Source organism: Lemur catta, chromosome 15, assembly GCF_020740605.2.
Source record: "Lemur catta isolate mLemCat1 chromosome 15, mLemCat1.pri, whole genome shotgun sequence".
Lineage (NCBI taxonomy): Eukaryota > Metazoa > Chordata > Mammalia > Primates > Lemuridae > Lemur > Lemur catta.
In genome coordinates, this window is record NC_059142.1 from 51,566,406 (window position 1) to 51,592,958 (window position 26,553).

Below are 26,553 nucleotides of genomic sequence, written 5' to 3' on the forward strand. Positions count from 1 at the left end.
ACCCCTCCCCTTCCCCTGCTCCCCCCACCTGGCTACCCCCTAGCCCGTGACCGGCTGCCTCCCCTCCCCCTCGAGGGCGCCCGGGCTGAGCAAACACGCCCAGCCGCCCGTCCTTCCACCGGCTGGCTCCCACCGCCGGCTGCTGGCGATCCCCCAGACTCCTCGGCGGCACGGGAGCGGGCACCCCGAGACCCAGCGCCCTGCCCTCCCTCCGCGTCCCCAGGGCCCCGGCCAGGTCCAACCATCTCTCTCTTCCCCGTGCGCCTCGGCCCCTTCGGGCCTCGGGCGCGAGCTAAGTAGGCCTCGCCGCGCACCTCCCGCGGGGCCCGCCGCCCAGGGGGAAGGCGGCCGGAAAATCTCCTCTTGTTTACAGGACTGGAGAGGTCCCAGTCTGGATTCGCTTCCCTATTTCTGAGGCTCCCTTTCGGCAGATTCCTAAAGCTGGAGGGGAAAGGGTGGCAACTCGCGGATCCACTCCGGGGCAGGCAGTGGGGGTGGGGCGCGAGGGAACCTGAACTCCTGGAAAGGCCCCCGGCCGCGGGAGGGGCGGGACTCAGAGTCAGGGCCAATGTGTCCCGGAGCGCAGAGACCGCGGGGGCCGGGTTAGACACTGTACCTTGGGGAACAAAACCGTGAAGGCTAATTAGGACAAGTCGGAACAAGGAACGGGGACGCGGGGAGGGGGGCACGCGCTCCGAGTTGGGCAGTGTCTGGGGCGGTGGCAGGCAGCGCGGGAGCAGGGTAGCCGGGCCCAGGGCGACCTTTGTCCACGGTTCGGAGTTGTCCTGGACTCAGCCCACGCGTTAGGGGCGCGCGCGGTGGCAATCCCACGTACACTTAGTGACTGGGACCCCAGGGAAAGACCGCGTGTGCCAGTGGCGGACACTCGATGTGTGGTGTGTCCACGTGTGCAGGCTCGGGAGGGGAGGGGGGCGTAGAAGGCGTGACAAAGACGGACTTTGTGTCTGAGTGTGCGCCTCGCTCCAGCCCGGAGCAGCTAATCGCCCAGCGTGTGTCTCACAGGAGAGCCAGGACGAAGGTGACGCAGGCTGGGTGTTCGCCACGGAGAGTCGCGCCAAGGTACCCCCGCGCGTGGCCGATCGCGCGCGCTGGGAGATGCGGGGAGAGAGAGCCTGCCCGCTGGGGGTGCCGAGCTGCACCCCACACCGCTTGCCCGAGGGAAAGCCCAGTCCAGAAAGTCAGTGCGCGCGAGTGTGCGCGCGCCCGCGCGCGGGGGCGTGGCAGTAAACAGCAACAACCCACACGCCAGCCCCGCCAGGAACTCCGCGCTCCCTCCCCGGCCGGAAAGTGCGACTCGGCCGAGCCCGGAGGTGAGTCTGGGCGGGGAGGGGCTGGCGGGCTTTGTTACTGTGTGAACGGATTAGACGTACCTGGAGCACTGCGGGCGCCCGATAAGCGCCCTGAATGGAGGTGATGTCACGGTGATGCAGGCGCCAGCCCACCCTCGCCGGGAGCAAGGAGCGCTGCGCCGGGAGAGGCGGGCGCGAGAGTTAGCGATCGAGCGCGGCCGGCTCAGCCCGGGTCCCCGAGAGAGGCAGGCCCTGCGCCCCGATCTCCCGCCCGGGTCCCGCCACCCAGCCAGGGCTAGGCCTGGCGCCGCGCCCCGCGCCCCGCGCCGAGTCCCTCCCACCTCTACCCCTCCTGGGGCAGGAGTTGGCCCCGAACGCCGCGCCGTAGCCGGGCAGGCGGCGCGTCCCAGGTAAGGCAGCTGCCTCCCCGCTCCGCCCTCCCCTGGGCCGCCCGGGAGAGCCGGGTCTGGCTGGCTGGCGGGAGTGGGCGAGGGCAGAGGCGAGAGCTGGCGATCCTTGCGGGGCGGGGGACGCCACGGCAACTCCGCTGGGTCGCAGAAAGTTTCCAAACCCAAGCCGACTGGGGGTGGGGAGAGCCGATGCTGCGGCTGGGGTTGGAGAGCGGGCAAAGGACTCCACCATCGGGGCAAATGACTCCACCATCGGGGTCTCCGAAGGGCGCCCCTACACCCTCTTGCTTCTCAGTGCGAGATCCCGGTCAACAGTGACGCTCGATTGGCGTCCTCCGCAGCCCGCTGCCGTGGGCGGGGAGGGCAGGTCTCTGTGGCCCCAGGAAATGAGAGACAGAGTGGCTGGCTCCCCTCTTTCCGTTCGGACCACCGGGGGAGCGCGGGTGTAGACCCTGGAAGCGGGCCCCTGAGTGAGGAGGGGAAGGCTGCGAATCTCCCAGCGGGGAGTTTGGAACCTCAGACTATCAAAGTGCCTCGACTTGTGGCCCCGCCGCTACATCCCGACTCCCCGCCTGGCTTTTCCGTCGTCTTTCCACCTCCGCCCCAGGGAAACCCAGCCACTTAAAAACTCCGGGGTCTTGATCCTGAAGCCCCTGGACCAGAATGTGTGCAAGTTGGGTTTTGTGCTCCTGGAGCTCCCCCGCCCCCCATGTACCTTCAAATGTGGCTGGGGGAGGGAGTGCTGTTGGGGGATGGGGCACATTCCAGAGTGACATTCCAGAGCAGACCCTGGGATTGAAGACTTCCGGGTCTCAGAATGTTTGGGGCACTTTGGCCCCAGTGCTCACTCTTGGTGCTGAGGTTCCAGAAAGCCCCCACCCCAACCTGGGCATTGAGGTAGCTCCTCCAGGCACAGGCATGTCTCCCGCCCCTGCTTATTGGGTGGAGTAAACATCGGAGCCCCTGGACAGAGGAGTAAGACAGTGGGACCTAACCAGGGACTGAGAGAGAAAGATGGACGGAGGATGGAGACGGCTGGAGGTCTGCGGGTGGGTCCCTCCATCCTTCCAGGTAGGCTGCTGAGTGGTGGGCGACGGGAGGAAGGAGGAGGCTCTGTGGTACCCCTGGGTGAGCCTCCCCGACAGAGGGGGCTATATATGGTCACAGCACCCTTGAAGGCAACCCCTGGCCATGGGTCTACATCTTACTCTGTATCCTTGAGCCTGGGAGACAGACCCCGGCGGCCACGTGAAGCCCCAGAGCTCTCTTTCCAGGGTGATGTCCTTTGCCCTGGCTGGGCGGAGGTGGGGGGAGGGGTCTCAGGGGGAGGTTTGTGGATGGTGGGGGCCGGTGAAGAGGGTGTTGCTCTGGAAGGTGAGAAGGCCTTGCTGTCTCCCTGTTGCTGGGTGAAGCTGGTTGGGCCTGGCTGGGCCTCTGAGCCCACCAGCACTGCTGAGGCCTCTCCACTCCCCGGGAGAGGGGAGGGGGAAGGGGATTGGGAACTGGATCGGACTGACTCAGACCAGAGCTGGGGGCTGGGTGGCTAAGCCTGGGGAAAGGCCGATTTCAGAGGTGATTAAAAATATTTGTACAACTGATTCCAGGGAAGTGAAGCAAAAGGGCCCTTTTGTCCAGAAAATAATATGAGGCTGGGGCTGGGCTTCAGCTGTGGGGTGGGGGAGACTCACAGGGCAGGAGGAACTCCCCCTCCCACCCCAGTGCTTGAGTCCTCTGAGAACCTTTAAGCAGATGTGACTCCAGCATGGGGGAGGCCGTCCTAGATGAGGAGAAGCGGGTACTGAGTCTGTTCAAAGGGTTATTTTCATGCCTATTGTGTTGAAGGCATGGCGCTAGCTGTTGCAGAAGACGCTAAGGTTTGCTCAGTGGCCTCAAAGACCTTACAGGCTAGAAGGGATTCGAATGTTCAGGACTCAGAATGCTCAGTCTAAGTGCAGGGTCTAGAGGTCCTCAGGAGGCAGAAGATTCTTCCAGGGCCCTGAGGAGGAGCCTCCAGGCAGAGCTCGGGTCCCTTAGCCACCATCTTACTGGGTGGCTGAATATGCACTCCTGGGTGTCCAAGGGCTGCAGCTGAGCTCCTTTGAGCTTCCTTCTCCTTAACTCTCCTGCCTCCTCCAAGGGTCCCTGTCCTAGGCAGTGGACTGGAGCCGTACTAGCTGGCCCAGTTTTCCTACCTGAGTCTGTGTATTTCTGTCTCTCCACCTGCCATTTCATTTCGGGGGAAACCAGAGAAATAAAGGAATAAGAGATTTTGGGAGGGGAATGGGTTGTTTTGTCCAAGGCTAGTAAGTTACATGGCAGCTGGGCAGCAGCATGGTACCTGGAAGGGGTGAGGAGCAGATACAGCTTCCTGTTTTATTCCTTGGAAGTTCCCACATTGGAGGGCTTTGGCAGCAGAGGCAAGACGTGAAGGTTAAGGACCAGGACCAAGTTGTTGGTCACCAACAGCAAAGTCAGGAGGAGATTGGGGGCTGGAGGAAGGGCAGGCTTTGAAGCTTCCCTGACCCTTGCCCCAAGTGCCTGGTTGGTTATTGAGGTCCCCGGTTTGGTTTTTGTAATGATATGGCCGTTATCAGATTTGAACTTGTAGCTAGGCTTCAGCATCCTTTCCCCCTGCATCCAGCCAGTCCTCAAATTGTGTTTTGGAAAGGATCACTGAGATCTGGCCATTATGGATTTACCTTTGGCCTTGATCTTTAAACTGGGATGAATGTGTCCCCAATAAATCGATTATCTGGGTTTTTTTTTGCCAGAGTCATCTCTTAAAGCACAACCCTGGCTATGCCCCCATTGTGCTAAAAACAGCCTTCACTGGCTCCCCGTTGCCTTTAAAGTAAAGCCCCAAGTCCTTCCCTGTAGAATTTCTAGTCTGTCAGCCAGCAGCTGCAACCTCCCTTTATAAATCCGGTTCATAGAACTTGATTTTTTTTCTTCTTCCTGTGAACTTGGGCTCATCTCAGGGCTTCGACTTACACCATCCTCCTTTTCCCTCTCCACCTTGCTCTCTTCTCCTACTCAGCCCTTCCTTAACAGTCTCCAGGGCTTAGCTTCTTCGTGTCCCTGTGTCATGGCAGTGTCTGGGATCTGGTACTTTTTATTAAATAGTGAATAAAATGCTGTTGAACAGTCTTCCCTCTGCTGAGGCCCTTACCAGGAAGGCCTCTTCCTCTTCTGTGTTTCTGTAGCACCTTTCTCTCTCCTACAGGTAAACTCTGTGGTCTGGCACTTAGTGATTTTCTTCCTGTGTAATTGTTTGTGTATGTACCTATCTCTCCTGTTAGATTGAAATGCTATAAAGTCATGGACTATGTTTGTTCATCTTTGTATTTTCACAGCTCTGAGGATGACAGGCTTTGTCCCCTAGATGCACAGTAAATACTTGCTGATTTGGAATAATTGCCTGCTCTAAACTGGGACCTGGCTGAGGGAGGGGAGTGGGTGAGAAGCCCTTGAAGGTGCAGATGCCCGGAGGCTGAGTGTTAGTGGCTCTTCCCAGCGTTCACTTCCACGTTTACAACTTCACCCCAAGTTCCAGCTGGTTGGCTGTGGGCCCAAAATGCACAAGATGGAGTTAAACATTTAGGATCTCATAAAATGTTGTTATCCATAAATTATCTCCCTGGAGTGGCTCAATATTACTTCTTCCCCATTAGCCCTCTCTGACTCATCTTTTCTCTGTCCAGCACTTGTAAATAAAATACAGTTGGTACTTTGATTTACGATTACACAAAGTCCCCTACGGAAGCTTATTTAAGTCACCACAGCTAGGAGAGGTACAGGGGAAACGGGCTTTTGCATTGGAAGTGAAGAGAAACTAGCTGTTACAGCACCCAGGTATTTAGAAAAACAATAGCACATTTACGTACGAATGTTAATTTTAAAAGTTAATAGTAAGCAAGTTTAATCCAAAGATGAGGAGGTAGCTGAGATGGCTAAAATGCCTAAAATATTTTCAAGTGGCAGGCAGGATATCTTTTTTTGGGGGGGGAGGGGAGGAGGACAGAGTCTCGCTCTGTCGCCTGGGCTAGAGTGCCCTGGCGTCAGTCAGCCTAGCTCACAGCAACCTCAAACTCTTGGGCTCAAGCCATCCTCCTGCCTCAGCCTCCTGAGTAGCTGGGACTACAGATGCACCACCACGCCCAGCTAATTTTTTCTATTTTCAATAGAGATGGGGTCTGGCTTGCTCAGGCTGGTCTTGAACTCCTGAGCTCAAGCAATCCTCTGCCTCAGCCTCCCAGAGTGCTAGGATTACAGGCATGAGCCACTGCCCCAGGACAAGGATATCTTAAAGCACTTTAAAAATTGATCATCTTTATTATGTTAATTTCACTTAATTTTATGAGTTTCATTTACCCTGATTTAGTAAGTGTTCTTTTCACTTATCAATTTTGGAGAGACAATCTCTATGACCTGGGATTTAGGATTTTTGTTTGCCTGTTAGAAATTAAGTAGCCAGGAATGGTGAAAACTTGTAAGGAGATAGACTGTATGCAAACAACCCCCCAACCGCCTCCCAAAAAATGAGGAAGAATGGTGGTGGGGAGGACAGTGAATTAGATAATGCCATTCCTCTGCCCACCACTAGTGGTCACTATCAGCCCAGGAAAGCTTGGTTGCTGTCTCTCTGCAGAGTTCCCTAAGAGGCAGAGTTGTTTGAGCTAGTTGTTTGAACATGTGAGGTGAGTTAAATATGCAGTACCTGCATTTCACTGAATTTTGGGATTTATAAATTGCTTTTTAGAGCATTTAAATTTTCTGTGTTAAGTCTCCTCTAAGTAAATTCAAAGCCTTTGATTGGAAAAACTCACTGCTTTGGTCTTTAATTTCTCTTAACCTGCCACATCTGTTACCTCCACCTCATGCAGGGAAATCCAATTGGTATTGGGGGCAGGGTTCAGTTTTCACGGGCACAGATCTACAGCATTTGGTAGAGCTACAGTGAGTACATGGAGTAAAATGTTACCTTCTTGGTGTTAACAAAAGACATCTTTCTGGCCTTCTAGCTACAATGTCTTAAAATCTTCCTTTAAAGATTAATTCCTTTGGGTTTTGCATTGTCCTTGCCTGGTTCTTGCTTTTAAAATGTTAATGCCTCATAGGAGAATTTTTGCATTAAGTCATTAATTAGCTGGGGAATTAGTTTATTTTGTCCTTGACTTCAGCATCTGAGCTAGACAGAAAACTTTGGATTCTAAGAGGAGACTTAGCACTAAAAGTAGGAAAATGAAGGATAAAAAAGGGAGGTGGTGGGAGGGAGGGGGAAAGGTAGATAAATTCGACTTAGTTGTTCAACTCTCCATTTTTTTCTGACTGCAGGTTATGTCTGCCACAGGTGCTTGTTAAGTACTTGTTGAGTGAATGAATGATTGAACAAATGCATGGCTGACTACCATGGACTTAGGCATCACAGAAACAGAGTTAAGGGGCATGGTTTCTGACAGGCAGAGCTGAATGCGTACTGTGCTTGGTTTTAACTTGCTCACAGGCTCCTTCCCCCTGAACTCTAATTGCAAGAGCTCAGGGAATATTTGAACCCAGGTAGAGAGGAGGGAACCAGAAATTCCGTGGCAGTTTCCCCCTTTTCCATGGCTAGGAATAGGGGTGACAGATAGGTTTCATCTTACTTGCCTCTCTGGTCAGTTTTTAAGAAGGATTCTGAAGCCCAGAGGGACTGTCTCATGTTCAACTGGCACCTTCTGCCCCGGTTCAGGATGGGGAGGCAGCGCCATGTATGTTGGGGTCTGGCCTTGGCCTGATCTTGCCCCTTCTCTCTCTGTCTCTAGGGACCCAGCTGGAGCCTGGCCTGGGTGCCAGGATGGCCACACGTAAAGCCTTGCTGATGTGCCTGGGACTGCCTCTCTTCCTATTCCCGGGGGCCCAGGCCCAGAACCAAGCCCCACCTGGCTGCAGCCCAGACCTCAACCCCCTCTACTACAACCTGTGTGACCGCTCTGGGGCTTGGGGCATCATCTTGGAGGCAGTGGCTGGGGCGGGCATCGTCACCACGTTTGTGCTCACCATCATCCTCGTGGCCAGCCTCCCCTTTGTGCAGGACACCAAGAAGCGGAGCCTGCTGGGGACCCAGGTGTTCTTCCTGCTGGGGACCCTGGGCCTATTCTGCCTCGTGTTTGCCTGCGTGGTGAAGCCCGACTTCTCCACCTGTGCCTCCCGGCGCTTCCTGTTTGGGGTCCTGTTTGCCATCTGCTTCTCCTGCCTGGTGGCCCACGTCTTTGCCCTCAACTTCCTGGCCCGGAAGAACCACGGGCCCCGCGGCTGGGTGGTCTTCACCGTGGCTCTGCTGCTGACCCTCGTGGAGGTCATCATCAACACGGAGTGGCTGATCCTCACTCTGGTCCGGGGAGGTGGCGAGGGCAGCCCTCTGGGCAACAGCAGCACGGGCTGGACCGCGGCCTCGCCCTGCGCCATCGCCAACATGGACTTCGTCATGGCCCTCATCTATGTCATGCTGCTGCTGCTGGGCGCCTTCTTGGGGGCTTGGCCTGCCCTGTGCGGCCGCTTCAAGCGCTGGCGTAAGCACGGTGTCTTCGTGCTGCTCACCACGGCCACCTCCATTGCCATCTGGGTGGTGTGGATCGTCATGTACACCTACGGCAACAAGCAGCGCAACAGTCCCACCTGGGATGACCCCACGCTGGCCATCGCCCTTGCCGCCAATGCCTGGGCCTTTGTCCTCTTCTATGTCATCCCCGAGGTCTCCCAGGTGACCAAGGCCAGCCCAGAGCGAAGCTACCAGGCGGACATGTACCCGACCCGGGGCGTGGGCTATGAGGCCATCCTGAAGGAGAAGGGGCAGAGCATGTTCGTGGAGAACAAGGCCTTTTCCATGGACGAGCCAGCCACAGGTGGGTCTCGGGAGACACCCCTCATGGGACCCCAGGTCTTTCATGCGGGACAGGGAGCCAGTCTCTCGAGCAAAACCAAAGGTTCGCTATAGTTTTCTGCCTAATTGTCCCTAAATCCCATTTTTTAAAAGATTTTTTTCTATATTCATATAAGTCACACATATATTCTCATTGCAAAATTTTAAACATTACAGATAAGGAAAATTTCCCCCAGTTACCTCCCCAGTCCTACCTTGCCTCCCATCCTGTTTGTCCCCAAACTGACCACTGCTGACTGGTATAATGCTGCCAAGTGCCTCAGTTTCCTCGTTTGTAAGACAGGGATAATAACAGTGCCTATGTCACAGGGCTCTTGTGAGGCTTAGTCAGCACAGGTGCCTGGCCCATGAAGAGCACTCTAGAAGTGTTAGCTGTTTGTTGTGTGTGCATTACTGTTTTCACTGTTAATGTGATCCTTCCAGAACTTGCTTTCCTATTATGTACGTACCCATAATCATCTTAGTTTCCTTTAAAAGGAAATCTTTTTCAGTTATTTTTTTTTTCTTTTTAATAAAGCATTTGTGGTGCTACATAGTGATCACATTTGTTACCTAAGGACCCCCTAGCATTTATTGGGCACCTACTGTGTGCCAGGCCTCGTGCTGAGCCCTTTTCTGGTATGTCCTGTTGCATGAACCTCACGTGCATTCTGAGCCCGCCAGCTGCAGCCCCTTCATCTGACATGGCCTGGAAAGCCGGGGGCACGATCCCACAGCCCCGACCCTGACCCCAAACTCTGCTGATGCAGCTGCTTGGGGGCCTAAGCCTTTCTTAGCGGCCCGGTTATCATGCTCTGGGGCCGCTGCAGGGAGGGCAGAGTCAGAGACATCCTGTCTTTTCTGCACAAACTGTGAAATCCTCGTAACCCCTGCTCTGGGGAAAGAAGTGACCCTTGTCCTGCTGGGCACTGGATCTTTGATCTGACCACCTGGGCTACACGCTGGCCCTGCCCTGGGGTGGCCCCAGGCCGCAGAGGGTGCGTGGGCGGGACAGGTGCCCCCACCTGTGTATACCTGTTTGTCAAGGCCAAATAGTTCTCAGGCTTTGTCCTCTCATGGCAAACACTTCGGGGGCTGTGAGTTTTTATTTCTTTCCTTTTTTTTTTTCTAAATGGAAAAATCAATAGAGCGAGCCCAGCACTTAGGAGCCCTGTATAGGCTGCGGTCCCTCGGAGCTGTGGCCGCCAGCCCTGCAGGAGCCAGACATCCGCCGTGCCGCCCCCGCAGCAAGGCTGCTCCTGGCCCCGGGGCTTGGTCAGCAGTTTTCCTCAGCCACCTGGGAGTGCCCAGCAGGGTGGAACACACTGGGAAACCAACACCCCAGAGGCACAGAGAAGTATTCCTGGAGCTGAAAATAGTTCTGGACACTTGCCAAGGGGCCACAGGCTGGGCCGTGCCGGGCACCAATGTCCCTGGCAGGCTCTGGGTTGGTGTATGGGGAAGGCACCAGCTCTGCCCTGTGAGGACGGGACGAGGCTCAGCTGAGGGGTCTCAGCGGTATTTACGGCAGTGCCTGGCAGCTGGCCCGCATCGGTGGAGGCCAGAGCTGGAGGCCGGCCATCTTGGAAGGCGGCCGAAGGCCCATGTGCCCTCTTGGCCTCTGGCCCCGAGGGTGGGTGGAGTGTGAAGGCTGCTGATGGAGCGTTTTTCTGCGCTATTGGGGGCGGGGCGGTCCCACACTGCAGGGAAACTGAGCCGTGTCGTGCATCTGGACAGAGGGGTGCTGGGCTTGGGGGGCTCCAGATCCACAACCTCACCCCCAAGTCAGCTACTCCTGGGTTAGATATTACACCGGGGCCAGCGTGGCCCCGACTTCCCTCTTCCCTGTTCCCAGGAGAGCCCTGCTTGGGTTGTGGGAGGTGGGAACGGGAGCCAAGAGCCCAGGGACTCTCACGCTGCTCCTGCTTTCCCCTGCAGCTAAGAGGCCGGTCTCGCCATACAGTGGGTACAATGGGCAGCTGCTGACCAGCGTGTACCAGCCCACCGAGATGGCCCTGATGCACAAAGGCCCGGTAAGTGGATTCCCCAGGGCCCTGTGACCCTGCTGGGGGCCCCAGCACAGCCTCGGCGGGCCCAGTGGAGGGGCCAGTGGAGGGGTCCATGGGCCAGTGCAGGGTTGGGGCGGAGGTGGTAGGGAGAAGGCAGGCTCCCCCACCTGGTGCATCTACCTGGGGATCCCTGAGCCCCAGTTTTCAACCCCCTTTTCCTGGAGCTAATGTATCCATTGCCTTTAGCTACATGGCAGGGGGCCTGCCCTGTGGCAGACTGGGGCCATCGGGGCGGGGTGCTGTACAGAACACAGGATGAACTCTCAGTGAGCTGCTGTGAGCTGCCGGCTTTACCCTAAAGAGCTTGGGGGGCACAAAGGAGGGTTTCAGCCAGGTGCTCCCACGGTGGGTGGGCCCCAAATGTGGCAGGTCTGGGTAGGTATTTACTCGTCAACCACAGCTGTCCCAGGAGGGCCTCCCACTCCCCTCCCCCACCAGCAGGCAGCCGGTCTGGACCTCACACCTCCCCTGGGTTCAGAAGCCAGATGCTCCATTAGCCAAGGGGGCGGGGGCGGGTGGGAACAGGAAGAAGATGGGTTGGATTCTCCCTCACCCCATATATGTTCCTCCTCCCGGCTGGCAGTGGCTGTGGGGAGAGGTCAGTGACCCATCTTGGCAGGATGCTGGGAACAGGAAGTGAGGAGGTCAGCGGGGTGGCGTTCTCATCCCCTCCCTGGACCTCTCTGTGAGCCTGAACTTCCAGCCCCAGCTCCTTCCCTGTCCCTGAGCCTGAACCTGCGGCTAGAGCTGTGATGGGCAGAGGCTGCTGGCCACCAGCCCCGGGGGAGAGGACAGCCACCAAAGCCTTTCCCCAGTAGCCGTCCTCACCGTTGTTGCCGCTCACTCCCCAGTGGGTGTGGGGTCCTTCTTCCTGGGGGGTGGGGGGTGGTCTGGACTAACAGGGATATTTCATCTGACTGGTCCTCAGATCACCAGCATAAGTGTCACCTGGGAACTTGCTCAAAATGCAGATGGGGTGGGACTAGAGGTGGGTGGAGCCAATGTGAGCATCCCTTCCTGCTGTCACCTTGGTGGTTGAGATCTGCCACCCGGGCGTGCCACCCAGAGCAGATCTGCAAACACTGCCAGTCAGGGCTCCCTCCCACCGTCCCAGTTACCAGCCCACCGCTGGAGGGGCCGGGGGATGCCACAAGTGGGTATAACTTAACAAGGGGTCCAGGTGATACTGGTGTACACCCAGGCCTGAGGCCACTGGTCTAGATGTTCCTACTCCCACTCAGGAGTAGGAGGTCTCAAACAGGCGGGAGGACCACCTGGATCTGATTGGATCAAGGGCTGGTTTGGGACCCTGGAGCTACAGAAGTTTGGTGGCAGCTCTTTCTCATAGGGATGAAGCAGGTGGGGCCAGGAATTCACCTCCCCTCCAGGTAGGAGCTGGGACAGGTGCCTCAGGACCCTCTCCACCCACAGCCAGTGTCTCTCACCCACATAGCAGCAAGACCAGGTTCCAGGCAGAGAATTTGGATTTTAAGATTCCAAAGCAAGCTGGCCAGCCTGGACTCTTAGCCAGAGATGTGTGGGCCTGTCCAGGGCCTGACAGCAGGGTGTCCTTGGCTGGAAAACCAGCATCTAGATGCTATTGGGTATTGTAGTGACCTTTGGTTTACCTGGGGAACGATTCCAGGAGGAAGGAGCTGGGAGCTTTACCAGACAGGCAGGACCAGCTAAGTGTGGCTTAAGGTTTGGCCTCCACTGGCCCCAGGGTTTCCCTAAGGAATTGGCAGCAGGAGGGGATGTGAGAAGAGGACCCTGTCTATGAAGCGCCAGGACCACCTAAGGTGACCAGGGGCTCTGTTCCCATGCCCAGAGGCAGGGTAAGATAAGGGCTTGAGGTCAGCCCCCGTTTCCAGAAGTGGAGTCGGCCATCGCGGGCCGCTGCTGGGTCCTGGCCAGAGGGGCAGAGGGGCGGAGGAGAGGGAGCTGGCAGGCACACCCCTGCAGGAAGCAGAGTGTTTGTGCATCCGCCCTGGCGGAACCTGGCTCCCGAAGCCCCTGACTGTGAGACCGCCTGTCCTTCCTTCCAGTCCGAAGGAGCTTACGACATCATCCTCCCACGGGCCACAGCCAACAGCCAGGTGATGGGCAGTGCCAACTCGACTCTGCGGGCTGAAGACATGTACTCGGCCCAGAGCCACCAGGCGGCCACACCGTCGAAAGACAGCAAGAACTCTCAGGTCTTTAGAAACCCCTACGTGTGGGACTGAGTCCGTGGCAGCCAGGAGAGACGGGCGGATCTGGGGAGGGCCCTCAGGACATGGCCTGGACAAGGGACTCCCGGGCTCTCCCTCCCCCTTGCTGGCCCGGGGCAGCTTGTCCTCAGAGCCGTGAGATCCTCCCTCTGCCAATATCCGGGTGGGTGTCCTGGGCGCCCCCACCCATTACTCAGTGTTTGTGGAGTCTCCGGCTTCATGCCAGGGTCACCGCGGTGGTCACGCTCCGGCCAAACAGTGTTGTTCTTGGGGTGGTGGCCGGTCCGCACCCGCATCTGCTGGAGATTCCTGCAACCTCGGGAGATTTCACGGGCGCTTTGGATCTTGCTCCTCTGTGAGGATCAAGGGTGCCTAATAAACGTGTTTCTGCTTTATTAACTCTTGCTCTGGGATCGTGGTTTCCGATGAGCCTCTCCTCCCCCACGGCCTGTAGCCAGTGGCCCCTTCTCCTTCCAACTCCAGCTCTCACTTAAAGCTGCTGTGGGATTGTCCTTCTGCGCCACCAAGCAGCCACTGCCCCTACCCAGCAAAGCGCTCCTTAGCGCATCCTCTGTCTGTGCTGTGTGTGGCCAGAACGAACATCTGGGCTCAGCGGTGCCTGCCATGCGGTCCCATATCTGGGCTTGTCTGAAACCAGGCACCTTTCCTCGGGGGCCCCCTCCAGTGGCTGTGGGGACAGAACAGGGAAGGTGGGCCCACAAGCAGACAATTCTGTGTGGACAGGAAGATGAACTAATTTCAGCTCCTTTGGGGGGACCAATAGTTAAGGTCCCCTGGGGGATGAGGCAACAGCCATTCTGCTCCAGGCTACAGCTCATGCTGTGTAGTGCAGGGAAGGGAAGGGCCCAGAGGGGGCCCGGAGTTGTTGGCAAAGTGGGTTGACAAAGGTGGAAAGGGTCGGCCAGGTCCTGGGTGGTTCATTCCTGGGTGGTAACTATAGTGCCCATTGGCTCTTACCTTACGGCAAACAAAAGCCTTTCCTCGTGGGCTCATGTTAAGCTGGGAGAGGGCGGGAGTGGTATTCCCTTCCAGACTGGGAATGCCGGAATCATGCCATGTTAGGGTTAGCCAGGGCCTTAAGGGTCATTACCTCCCCCCAGCCTTTCCAGGTAAGCAGGCTGACCCAGAGAGGTCTAGGTGGCCTAGCTAAGACCGGCCAGGTTGTCCCAAGACTTTGACATCCGCAGCCTTTCCCCTTGGTCCCCCCTGGGGCAGCCAGTGCCGGGGGCTGCGCTTCGGGCCGTGCGGACGTGGCAGCAGTGTCCTGACCCTTGGACACTGGCTCAGGTCTTGCAAGGGGGTTGCCAAGCCTGCCCGTGGGGCCTGCTCCTTCCAGGCTTGGGAACGTTTCTCCCCAGCTAGTCAGAAGCTATTTTCTGACACCGGTTGTAGTGGGAAAAAAACGTTTTTGTTGAGAGGGAGAGAAGAAAGTTTGCTGGACAAAAATAAAACTTCTCCCAGGCTTCTCCTTCTATGTTCAGATTGCACCAGCCTCCTGGGGACCGAAACCCTTTCTTTTTAGTAAAAGCCAGCCCTTGGGCCCCGGGTGGTCCCCTTTGACTCTTGTTCTTTCTGGTTACTTTAGGCTCAGTCCCCGCAAAGTAAAACGCGATGGTAGAAGCCCTCTTCCCTGGACCGCACGTCATCCTGATGTCCTCAGTACTCTGTACCCAGGCTGGGCCGGGCCCAGCACCTCTCCCGTCCTTGTCACTGGAGCTGGGAGGGACCGGAGGCCACCGGCTGAAGCAGAGGACTGAGTGGGGGCCCCGTGAAGCCCTGAGTGTGTGGCTGAGGCCTTAGGGCCACCCCCTTCCTGCCCAGCCCAACTTCCTGGTCCCCAAGTGGCTGCGGCTGCAAGGAGCAGTCTGCAGACCCTAGCCTGCCTCCATCCCCCCAGGACGCCCCTACCACCAAATCACAGCCCCTGTGTCCCCATGCCCAGCTCCTCCAGATGGCCATCATCTCTCCTGTGAATGACGGGCCCCAGATGCCCCTGTCTTGATGCCGTGGATCTTCCTGGCCTGGCCACTTTTTGGTGTCCGGCATCAGCTTGTCGCACCTGCACCCAGGTGGATCTCCGTGAGTCTTGGGAGCCAAGTCATGGCAGAAATTGGCCCTTGCCCTTCTCTTCAAGGCCTCTTGCCACCACCTGGGCTTTGGAAGGCCGTTGAGACAGGGGCAGAGCCCCGCCTGAGGCCTGGACACACACTGCTTCTCTTCGCAGCCTTTGGGTCCCAGATCTGAGCCCCTGGGGTGCTTCGCTGGTGAGCCCCTTCGCACCATCACCCCGAGTCCTCCCCACCTTCCCACCAACCGTCCCACAGACAACCGGGGTTTCCGGCCCTGCCTGAGCTCTGCTCCCAGCCGCCCTCACCGTCTGGGACCAGGACGCCCGCACTGTTCCCAGCCAGGGAATCTGTCTTCCTCCAGCACTACCTCACGGACAGCCATGAAGGCGCTGGGGTGGGCGGGCACGGTGGCTCGGCACCGTTAATGTGCCCACAGACGTTCTCCTGGGCCTTCTGCCTTGTCTGCTTCTGGTTTCCCAGCCGCTGCAGAAGGTGGCTCCTGGGGCTGGGGCAGGTGTCAGCGCTGAAGTACCTGGGTCGCACAGGCTCTGGGCCAGCAGCAGGGGCTTGCCGTGGCCACCGGATGTCTCCGGCCAGGGTCTGGGGGCTGCCCTAGGAGACACGGGGTGGGGGTCCAGGCTGCATGCTCAGCACCAGCCGGGAGTCCTGGAGCAGATGAGCTGGGGGGTAGGCCTCTCCCGTGACTGAGACTTGCGGGCTGTGGGAGGCCCCTCCAGCAAGTGGGACCCAGGACTAAAGATTGCGCCGAGTCCTGATGGGCAGACGTGCAAGTTTCTACCTCACCTGGGGACACCTGGACGTGCTGCTGCTGCTTTCACCACCGGAGGAGCCTTTTTTGTCCTTTGGCCTTAGGATCTGCTCCAGAGGGTCCTGACAGTCACCCAGGGAAGGTTGGGGGGGGGGATGTGCTTCTTGGGACCTGCATGGTGCTGGCACCAAGGACAGAGATGGGCACAGCGCCAGGCTTGCGGGAAGGTGATCTCTGCAGCATCCTCTTGGCTGGGTCGGTCCTGCCTATGAGTAGCGACAGAGCTGACTTACCCAAGGGGCCCCCCGTGTGCCCCTGGAGGTCAGTCCTCAGTCCAGCATCACTTCTGGGTTCCAAGCAGCTCTCCAGTGCCACCCTCCTGGCCCCTGCAGCCTGCCTTTGTCACTGGAGTGTTTTTCCAAGGCTAAATTGGGGAGCAGTCCCCACAGAGTAGGACTGTGCTCCCAAATGTGACCCCCCCCAGCCCTCTATTGCACTGGTTGCTCGATTCCATGAATTATTTCCCCATCGTGGAAGGGAAGGGGGGCTCTGCGCACCTCACTGCTCTTCTCTAGCTTAGCAGCCCCAAGTCCCTTACAGTGGGTGAGACACCATCCCGCTTCTCTAGGTGATAATTTCAGAGTCCCTGGCAGCCCAGGCAGCCAGAGGGTGCAGCCTGCAGTGAACGTGGGTTTGTTTACAGCCCGAGTCCTCCGAGGGTCTGCAGGGGAGGCTCGGGACGGATGGGCTTCCAGAAGGTGCAGGTCTGCCCGGATTCAGGAGTGCCCATTGGCGTGCCCCACGCATTCTGGCTGCTGCCAAGTGCAGAAGATAGGTGTGGTTTTAGGAGGAGCGAGGCACTTTCTCCGAGGTGGAGCTGCATCACAGCCTTGCATGGAAGAGAACTAGAATGAGCAAGAACCTGTTGCAGGCTCATCATAATCCGGCCAACACCTTGGCAAGTTTCTACCCACCACTGTCAAACCTTGTAGAGCAGAGTTTGGACTTCACAAGCCCTCCGAATTAAATGACCTTATCCTCCATTTGTGAGGGATTACTGCCACTGGATTCCTGTGTGTTCGTGAAGAATTTTTCTGGGATTTATTAATATATATCTCCCCCATCACCCGTGCCCAGACCCCTTGCCTTCTACACTAACAAAGGCTGTTGGTCTCCAATTAACCTTTTTCTTGGTTGGGGATTTCTTTTAAAGGGGAAAAACAGGCCTTTAAAAAACACTGAGCTCTCAACCAGCTGAGGCCAGAGACCAGTGACCCCCACACAAGAGTGCAGGGTGGGGGGCTGGGAGGGGGACGACCTTGTATCCCTGCCACTGCCTGGCGTGGCTGGCGGAGGCAGCTGGGACAGCCCGCTGGGTGACATACTCAGCACACAGAAAGGCATGCTGGGGCTCGCGATGGTCAATGCCTCCCGGGGAAGACTTGCCAAGTGCCACGCCCAGAAGGTCCTCGTGGCCCTGAGCACACGCATCAGCCCCTCAGCTCGCAGTGAGAGCAAGACAGGACAGTTTGGGTGACTTGTAATGATGTAGCTTGCAAGGGTCTGTCAGCCCCGACCCATTCTCACCAAGGCTAACCCCTTCCCTAGCCCCGGAGGACGTGCCAAGGTCAGGCACAGGTGCCGGTGACCAGACTTTGTCTCCTGTCTGCCGTCTCCACTCCAGGCTCTCCAGGAAGCTGCCGCCCCTGATGGCAGAGCAGCCGCATGAATTATTTAGCATCTGCGCCAGCGTGCAGCGCTCTGACCTCATCCTCCTTGAGGGAAGGTTGCTGATCTGCAGAGGCTGGGTGGCGGGTCCCTCTGGGGTACGGGAGACAGAGAGAGGGACACCAGTGCCCTCAGGGGAGGAGGTGGGGACCAGAGACCCCACAGCTCTAAGCAGGAGGCAGCTCTGCAGAGCAGAGAGAGCGTGACTCAGGAATCAGGACCACGGGTTCAGATCCTGGCCATTACAGCTCTACGACCTTGGGCAGCACCCTTGGCCTTCCCTCAGTCTCCTCATCTGAAAAATGGGGCTACCAATACACTGGCCTCATGTTTGGCATTCTGGCCCCTCCAGGTCCCCCCCATGAAAGTCATGGCCAAGGCGGAGTATCCAGGCACCAGCTGTCCAGTGGTCCCTGCCCAGCCGAGCTGGTCTCCCGGCCAGATTCCGCTGTTCGCTGCCCACCCTTTGGTCCTGTGTTGTGCCTTAGGCACTGGGTCCCCAGAATGGGTGACGTGGCAGGTTGCCGGGTTTGGAGGAGGCTGCTAAGGAGGGAAACAGCCCCCCAGCAGTGCCCTGGCTGGCAGGGGAGAAGGGCTAACAGGGCACAGGTGGGTCCGCAGGGAATGCCGGGAGTCCGACCAGCCCGGCTGAAGAGCTGGGGTCTGGGAGCCGAGCTCCTTTCAGACTGTCGGCAAAGGCCTCCTGGGCACCTGCTCTGGGGCTGGAGATGGGCAAGACCTGGCCCCTGCTTTTGCCAGGTAAGACCCAGGGCTGAGGTGGGCATGCTCATGGTGGGTGCAGCCAGCATTAAGCAGGCAACGCCTTCCTCAAGCTTCCTTCCCCCACCCGCTCCTGACCAGCATGGCATGCTCAGGGCGGGGCCAGGCTCCACTGGCTCTGTGGCCTTGGGCAGCTCCCTTGTCCCTCCTTCCGTTTCCTCATACGTAAAGTGGAGCCCGGTTCCTTTTCTCCTTGGGAGGGTTTCTGAGGAGGCTGAGGGTGGAGGGCCGGGAGGAGGTGTATGTGTTCATATCATGTTTTATGACATGTGGCTCCCACCATCTGCCCCAACCTTGCTAAATAATTCTAAGACTGAATTAGATTTACATCAATGGGACAGATTGGTATGCTGTCACCATTTGCTATTTCTCTGTGTGTAGTTCATTGTTATAAAACATGCTGTGTCCCGCGGGGCAGACGATAACAGATGTGGGAATAGCATTTGGCTCATTGATTCACTCATTCCCCAGCTCTTCATCAATATTTATCAAAGGCTGTTCCCTGACGTTCTTCTAATTGCCATCAGTTCCCACACTGATCGCTCTCCTAGCACCCAAGTCTGCCCGGCACACAATTTTACCTTCTCGGATCTGAGAATCCCATTGCCCCAAGTCACTGCAGCCAGGTGTCTGCGAGGAGGAGCCGCAGGTGCAAATTCTAAAGCTACTTTATCATATCAATGGATGCTGGTTAACTCTTGGGTCTGCAAGGGCAAAGTCACCCCAGTGGTGTGTATGGCTCAATGTGCCTATGTGGGGGTGAGGCTCACTTCATGGGGACCCTGTTGGTCACCTGGGAAAGGCTGTGTCCCAGTTGGAAAGTGGAGCCAAGGGGACAGCTTGGGTTGAGATGGGGGACTTTCTCCTTGGGCATTATCGAGACAATCAAGAGGGGAGTTTCTTAGTCATTAGAAGCTACATTCCTGGTGGAGACCAGTGGGGTATGGAGCCTGGTCTATTCGTTTTCGAAGGCTCCCTAACAAAGTACCACAGACTGGGATGGGCACAGTGCCTGTAATCCCAGCACTTTGGGAGGCTGAGGCAGGAGGGTCACTTAAGTCCAGGAGTTCAAGACCATTCTGGGCAATATAGCAGAAAACTTGTCTCTACTAAAAAAAAAAAAAAAAAAAGAAAATTAGCTGGTAGGTGTGGTGGCACCTGCAGTCCCAGCTACTTGGGAGGCTGAAGCAGGAGGACCACTTCAGCGAGGAGTTGGAGGCTGCAGTGAGCTATGACCATGCCACTGCACTCCAGACTGGGTGACAGAGCAAGACCCTGTTTGTTAAAAAAAAAAAAAAAGGACCGTGGACTGGGTGATTTAAATAACAGAAAATTATCACGCCATAGTTCTGGAGGTTTGAAGTCCAAAATCAAGGTGCCAGCAGGTTGGTTCCTGCCGAGCGCTGTGAGGCAAGGACCCGCCCCAGGCCTCTCTCCTTGGCTTGTGGAGGGAGTCTTCTCCCTGTATCTTCACACTGTCTGCCGTCTTCGCATCTCCTTCTGTCCAAGTTTCTTTTTTATAAGGATGCCCATCATGTTGGATTAGGGCCCAACATAATGACCCCATTTTACCTCTGTAACGACCCTGTCCCCAAATAAGGTCGCATTCTGAGGCTGTGGGGGTAGAACTTCAACATGTGAATCTTGGGGCAGGGGCTGGAGGTGGACGTAATTCAAGCCGTCACACCCGGGCCAGAGTCGTGGAGGCAGTTGTAGGGGCGGTGGGCCCGTGGACCACGCAGGCACCTGAGGCGGCCTGAGGATCGGGGTGTTGTTCTGTCTCAAACATCCCCGTGCATTTGGTTCCCTCTGGTGACCGGGATACCCCTACGGGGGGGCTGCGACCCTCCTGCACCACCATGCTGAGACTTGTCCTCCCCCAGGAGGCAGATAGGATTTATAAGTGGAGACAATTACCTATTGTCCGTAAGCCGAGGACACTTCCCAGGTAAGGGCTATGCGGCTCTGGGCCGAGGGAGGTCCCGGCAGTGGGCAAACCCGAGCGTAAGGTCTGTTCAGAAAGTGTGTTTCCTTGTCATCCATGTCTCAATAAAACAACAGGGAAGAAACTGCCCCCTCAGCATCCCACATGAGGTAAGGGGGTTGTGACTGGATGTCGCAATGGACCCCACAGTCGCCTCCTAGAAAAGCCATAAAAGCCTAGGACCTCTCCCCACCTGTAAGTGCCAGCCGGGCCCCGGAGTGAGCGGCACCAGCGGTGGAAGAATTCCGTCTTTGGTTGAGAATTTTCATCTTCGGGCAGGAGCCTGCAGGTACCACCTGCGTGTAGTCCCCTACTCCGACCAGAGGGCACGAGCGAGAGTGAGCCCCTCTGACCCTTTCCAGGTGCTGGGATCATAAAGGAAGTTCAACCCCGCCCCGGGGAAAGAGAGATATCCTAACAGCCCCAGGGTGCAAGGCACTCGGGACAATGATTTTATAACAAAAGGGCCATCCCAACGGTGGACCGTGCAGGCTTTCTAATCAGCACAGGCAGGGCTCCCAGGGGGCCAGCAGGGAAAGGAGAGTTGGGGGACGGAGGCAGGACTTGGAGGACTTGGAGCGACTGCCCCTCGGGTCTGGAGGAATCTCGTGTTAGTTTCACGCCGGCCTAGGAAGTTCTGGGTGTTATCCTCTTAGGATTGTAAGTTTCCTTCTGGGCTCCTTCTACATTGCAAACCCTGAAATCCTTTCCTCCGGGCATAACCACTTCACCTCCACCTTCCCTCGCTGTGGATTTACTCCCCACACTGGGATCCCCCATCTCCCAGCACCCAGAGGCACTGTGTAAACAGGGGTGTGGTGGCCGCAGCCTCACCGGTGACCAAGAGGAGGTCCAGGCTACCACCACCTCTTGCCGAACGATTGCAGCAGCCTCCTTGCTTCCTCCCTTACCCCGCCCCCATCAGTCTATTCCTAATGCAGCTTTGGAAGAATCTGGATCGCCACAACACTTAGACATCTTCCTGTTGCTCGGGCGATGCTCTAACTAACGTTTCTGATCCTTGAAGTTGCAAAGGCACAGTGAGTGCCACACTAAATTCTCCGCTTGGACTCTAGGGCCCTCCTTCTAGATGGGGCACTGACCCTAATGCCCCAGACCTCCAGGAACCCAAGAGGGATCCAGAGATTATTTAGGGGAAGCTGGGGAGCTGCCAATCTTCATACCCCATGCAGGCACCAGCCGGCTCTTTAAGCTCACTCCGACTGAGTCACTTTGTCCAACACTAATCTATGATTCGCCTACCCTGTGCCATGCACAGGTCTGTCCCATCCCACCCTGTGCTAACCTGCCCCACCCCATCCGCCACTACTGAGCACCAGTCGAGTGCCAGGTCTCCCCATAACGCCTGTGCGGTAGGGTTTCCCACACTTGCGCGATTGCGGGAATCATCTGGAGGGAGAGAATGCTGATTCAGTGGGTCTGAGGCCAGCCCCAGAATCTGTCTTCTTACCCAGGACCCCTGGTGTTTGTCACCGTCAGCAGAGCTCCGGACCCTCTGCCGTAGGGGAGACAGAGACAGGTTAACACCGTCCTCACCTCTGACCTCACCATCCTGTGAGGGCTGCGTGGGGGGTCAGGAGAAGGAGCTGAGTGATGGAGTGACTGGGACGGCTTCTCAATGATCACTTCCTCACTTTTTTGGTGGGGGGACTGTGGTGGGAGGTGAGGGGTGTAAAACAGGGAAGAGTTGGACAACCTAAGGCTGTGGCCCCCCAACACCCCGGTGACCAAGGGTCCACTTGGAGACAGGCCAGACATTTTCCTGTATTTTCCAAGGGCTCCGTCCACCCTCCTCCCAGCATTCCTCAGGAGGGACAGAGATCAAGTGGGCTGAGAAGGAGGGTGCGGGCTGGGGTCCAGGGCCCCCAGGCAACTTGTCCCTGCCGTTTCCCTGTGTCTGATAGAAGGGTCCCCTCCTTGCCAGGCCGCTGGGGTTTTTGCCCTGAGTTCAGTAGCAATTCTCACCTTTTAAGGCAATGCTTTGTTTTTCTGTCTTTGTTTACGTGTTTCCCACTAAACCACGAACTCCTGGCAAGGAGATATTGTGGTATTTTTATCTTCATGTCCCCATCTTTGGGCCCAGCGCCTGGCGCAACAAGGCAGCCATTAAATAGCTGTGGCACAGACGCCACCACCTGTGCACCGAGCGCCCCCTGGTGGGGCCATGGAGTATGGCGGGGTCGTAGGCCTGGAGGGACAAGTCCTGAATCACAGAAACCACGATTGACCTGGGTCCTCTTTTGGCCACAGCCTGTGCTCCTGGGCTGCGGGGGACCGACTGCCTGATCAGCATCCTCTGGTTCCCGCCACCTTGGGAGTTAGGGCCCAGGACTGTGGGGCCCCTCGAGCACTGCCCCACCACCTACCTGCTCCCGCGCTAAGTTTCACCACCCCAGCTCCACCCCGACCAGTCCCCGTTTGCTCCCCTTCCTGCCACCCTGAGTCTTTAGGGCCATGACATGTCCCCTTGAGACCAACCAGACATGGGACAGACAAGCAGGGCTGGGCCAGGATGGAGCCACCGGGTGCAGAAGGTGCTGGGGTTCGGGGTGCCGTGGAGCCAGGCGGGAAAGTGTCAGGCACACTGGAGTCAGGCCAGGGCTGTGTTGACAAGCGGCACCTACACGCGGCACTCGATCCCTCACTCCCTGGAGAGGTGGACACCCGCATTCCCTCCACTGGAAGTTTCTAACTACTTTGGTACCTGTCCCCTCTCACTTACAGGAAGGAGGGAGTGCTAACACCTGGTCAGTGCCAGGAAGGGCCTAAGGGGGGCTGCACAGCCAGGGGGAGAAAGGTGAGCTGCGGTCCCCCCAGGGAGCCACAGCACTGTGGACAGGGGTTTGGGATCTTGCGGGGGTTAGCACGGATAGACGTGGTTCTCACAGGTGAGGAATCTGGTCTCTCTGAGTTGTGAGGAGTAGAGATTCAGACGTGGACGTGGTGGGAATTCAACAAGCATCTTTTTTTCTTTTTTTTTTTTTTTTGAGACAGGGTCTCTGTCACCCAGGCTAAGGTGCTAAGGTACAGTAGTGTCATCATAGCTCACAGCAACCTCACACTCCTGGGCTCAAGCCATCCTCCTGCCTCAGCCTCTCAAGTAGCTGAGACTATAGGTGTGCACCACCACGCCTGGCTAATTTTATTTTTTAGCAGAGACGGGGTCTCACTCTGGCTCAGGCTGCTCTGGAACTCCTGGCCTCAAGTGATCCTCCCACCTTGGCCTCCCAGAGTGCTAGGATTACAGGCGTGAGCCACCACGCCCAGCCTAATAAGAATCTTAAAACATCCCTGAGGGTTGTACAAGTGCATTCACATCTCTGATCTCATTTCAGGCCTCCCAGCACCCCTCCCAGCGGCAGGGCGGGCCCGGTGCTCTGTGTTTCACAGAGCGGGACCCCCATGCAGCTCAGGGCTCTGACCTTCCCCCTTGCACTTCCCATTGTCACAGTCAGGGGCTTTCCAGGAGCCAGGTGCCCCGCGCCTGCCTCCCGCCCCAGCCCTGCTCTGTGGAGGGATCCCTGGTAACTACATGGGACGCAGCAGAGACGCGGGAGGGCCATGCGGGCATCACCACCGTTTCCGTGTGCCCCTGGGGATGGGTGCTGCACTGATCCGAGATGTGCAGACCGCTGCCCTCTGCTTGAACCTATTTTGGGTTGAGGCTTAGCTGAACTTAGGTGAAGTACACAAATCTTCAGTGCTCAGGGTGCCCCAGCATGTCGGGCCAGGCCCCAGTCCTGGCTCCCCTCCCCCAGGTGGAGCAATTACCTCCCGGCCCAGGTGCCCGTGACTGTGGACAGGGCCTGCGTGGAGCAGTGGCTTTGTGGGCAGCAAGCCTCGGAGGACACCAGGGGCTCCCAGGCCTCTGGCTGTGACCACCACACATCTACGTGCAGCTTCCTCTTCCTCTCCGTCTTGGCCACAGCACACCTGGGGCCAAGCAGGTTCCGAGCCAGCATGACCAGCCCGGGCAACTGTGGTCCCGGGGCCATGGGACCCGCTGGAGCGCGGGTGGCTCAGGCTGCCGCGGCCCCTGGCTGGGGGAGTTTCCCCAGAGGGGAGCAGGAGGGTGGGGCATGGGCAGTCGTGGGTTGTGTGCACCCAACCTCAGCAGAAGCACCTGGCAGTCGTGGGTGCTCAAAGGAGACCAGTCTTCTTCCCACTGGGGGCTGCACAGCTCAGCCTCCTGCTGCTCAGCCTGGGGGACCCAGCCTCGGGGCCACACTTGAGTGGCACCCACGGGTCAAGGCCCTCCTTGGGGCTGGCTTTGAGCTCAGGGGAGAAAGAGGCAGAGTGGATAGGGAGCCGCTGACTGCCCCAGTTGGGAGAGTGGCTCTGAGATTATGCTGCTGGGAGGCCTCACAGCTCATCTGTTCCTGAAATCTTTTCTGGGGACCCTGGAGTTGGCAGAGCTCGATGCTGCTGCTGCTGTACGTCTGCCCAGGAAGCCCCCGACCCGCACGCCACCACCAACACCCTTCACTGGGCTCTGAGCACGTGCGTCTGCATGGGGGGGAGGCCCCACACTGGATCACGGGTTTCGTGGCTGCTGCAGGACCCCCCAGGGGAAGGGGCTCAGCCCTGGGGCCCTCGACTCACCTAACCTTGCATCGCGTACAGCGATGGCATCAGAAAGCAGCACAACATGCCACTTCCTTAATTCTCTGATCTCATGTGGTCATTTTGCATCGTTTTGTCTTTTCTTCCCAGTTTGTGGCCAGGGTGGGGTGAGTAGAGTGGGTGTGTCAGGGACCTAGTCCCCTCACCCCTTCCCCTTTGCGGCAGGTCGGGCGTTTCTCTATGTTCCTAAGGAGAATAGCATCCCAGAGTATTGGTAATGCACTTGTCTTCCTATTGCATCCAATTTTCCTAATGCCTTTCATTAAAAGTAGAGATGTTATCCCCATGCAAGAAGGCTGGCCTGAAGACACCAACAAATATCTCGCATTTGAGTATTTGTATAATCATTATACTATTTATTCCCACAGATGAGCCATTATTATTGACGTTTTACAGAAGCCACAGGCTTTGCTCAAGGTCACTCAGTGCCAAGTGGACAAGCCACACCAGCCCTTAACCTTCTGCTTCCCTACCTTCCCGGGCATCCCAGACTGCAGCAAGGCCTTTTGGATCAGAGGTGAATTGAAAAATAATTTCTGGGAAGCTTTACTGTGATCAGGGCACACAAACCACCAAGTATGACACCTCTCCTACATTTTCATGTTCAACTCAACAATGTCAAGATCCAAAGTGCCTTGGATCTTAATGAGCTTTAGCTAATCTGTGACTGCATCATCATAGAAATTCCTCCAGTGTCTGCCAGGCTCTGCCCTGGAATCTTCCAGCAGCAGAACCAGCGAGTCTCCTTGGCTTCCTAGACTCTCCTGAGCAAGGTGCTCCTGTGGCCAGAAGGAAGCAGGAAAATGAAAATCCCGAAAGCAGCTGCCGGGAAGGGCATTCCTGGGACCCCACGGCTAGTGCAGGGCTCCCTGCGGTGGGCGCTCTGAGTTTAAGGATTGCAGGCTCCCAAGTGGCATATTGCACAGGAGGGTCAGAGTGTCCTGTGCTCACGTGGCCATTCTGTGCAAGCTGTGGGCACTTATCCCAAGGCACACGTGTGTGAGTTTGTGTTTATCATCTGACCTCCACGTGGACCAGGGAAGAAAGGGGCCCTGTGGTCTCCTTGGGTCTCTGCTCTGTGCTCAGCCTGAGCTGGGTGCAATGAGGGATACACAGGAAGGAAAGTCACAACCTGAGGACCTCCAGGTCAAGTTGAGGACACATTTCCAAGGCCAGGAACCATTCAGGGACTCTGGAGCCATTGTGCCAACTTGGGGGTCCAGGCCTAGAGCTGGGGGCTCATGGGAGGGGGCTTCCTGGAATGGCTGAATTGTGGGTGGCACCCAGGGTGGGAGAAGCAGGCTCAGCTTGCCCCTCCCCGCAGCGTCACTCGTCCTGACCACAAGGAACTGGGGGAGGGTTATGGAGCCTCCGTCTAGAAGCGAACCTGGCCCTGCAGTCCTGGACACAAGGGAAGAGGGGAGGACAGAGGCCTGTGAGCTGCAGGGGCCGCAGGGGGACAGGTCTCATTGCTGAAAATGGCTGTGGAACCTGCCAACTCAACCCGGTTTAACTAGGTGGTGCCGAGTTCCCAGGGGCATCTCAGCCAGGCGTCTCCCAGCCTCCTCCATTTTCTGACCAGCTCTAGGAATAGAACCAAAAGAAGCTGAATGAGGAAGTGGCACGGCACACAAAAAAGCAGAAGTGGCAGCCTTGGAAAT

The 26,553-nt window shown here is 57.3% G+C and overlaps 1 protein-coding gene across 2 annotated transcripts; it reads left to right on the top strand.

Moving 5' to 3' along the window:
- The first annotated feature begins 554 nt into the window (after positions 1–554).
- On the top strand, positions 555–16,819 carry GPRC5C (G protein-coupled receptor class C group 5 member C). Of its 2 annotated transcripts, none has more exons than XM_045569833.1 (5): positions 555–1,331; positions 7,522–8,601; positions 10,557–10,651; positions 12,733–12,882; positions 14,504–16,819. In XM_045569833.1, the coding sequence occupies exons 1-5, from the start codon at positions 890–892 to the stop codon at positions 14,534–14,536; spliced, it is 1,800 nt and encodes a 599-aa protein (XP_045425789.1). In that variant the 5' UTR covers positions 555–889; the 3' UTR covers positions 14,537–16,819. The 2 variants fall into 2 exon arrangements, with proteins under 2 accessions (XP_045425789.1, XP_045425790.1); XM_045569834.1 differs by lacking the exon at positions 555–1,331 and adding an exon at positions 1,388–1,720.
- Positions 16,820–26,553: the final 9,734 nt, after the last annotated feature.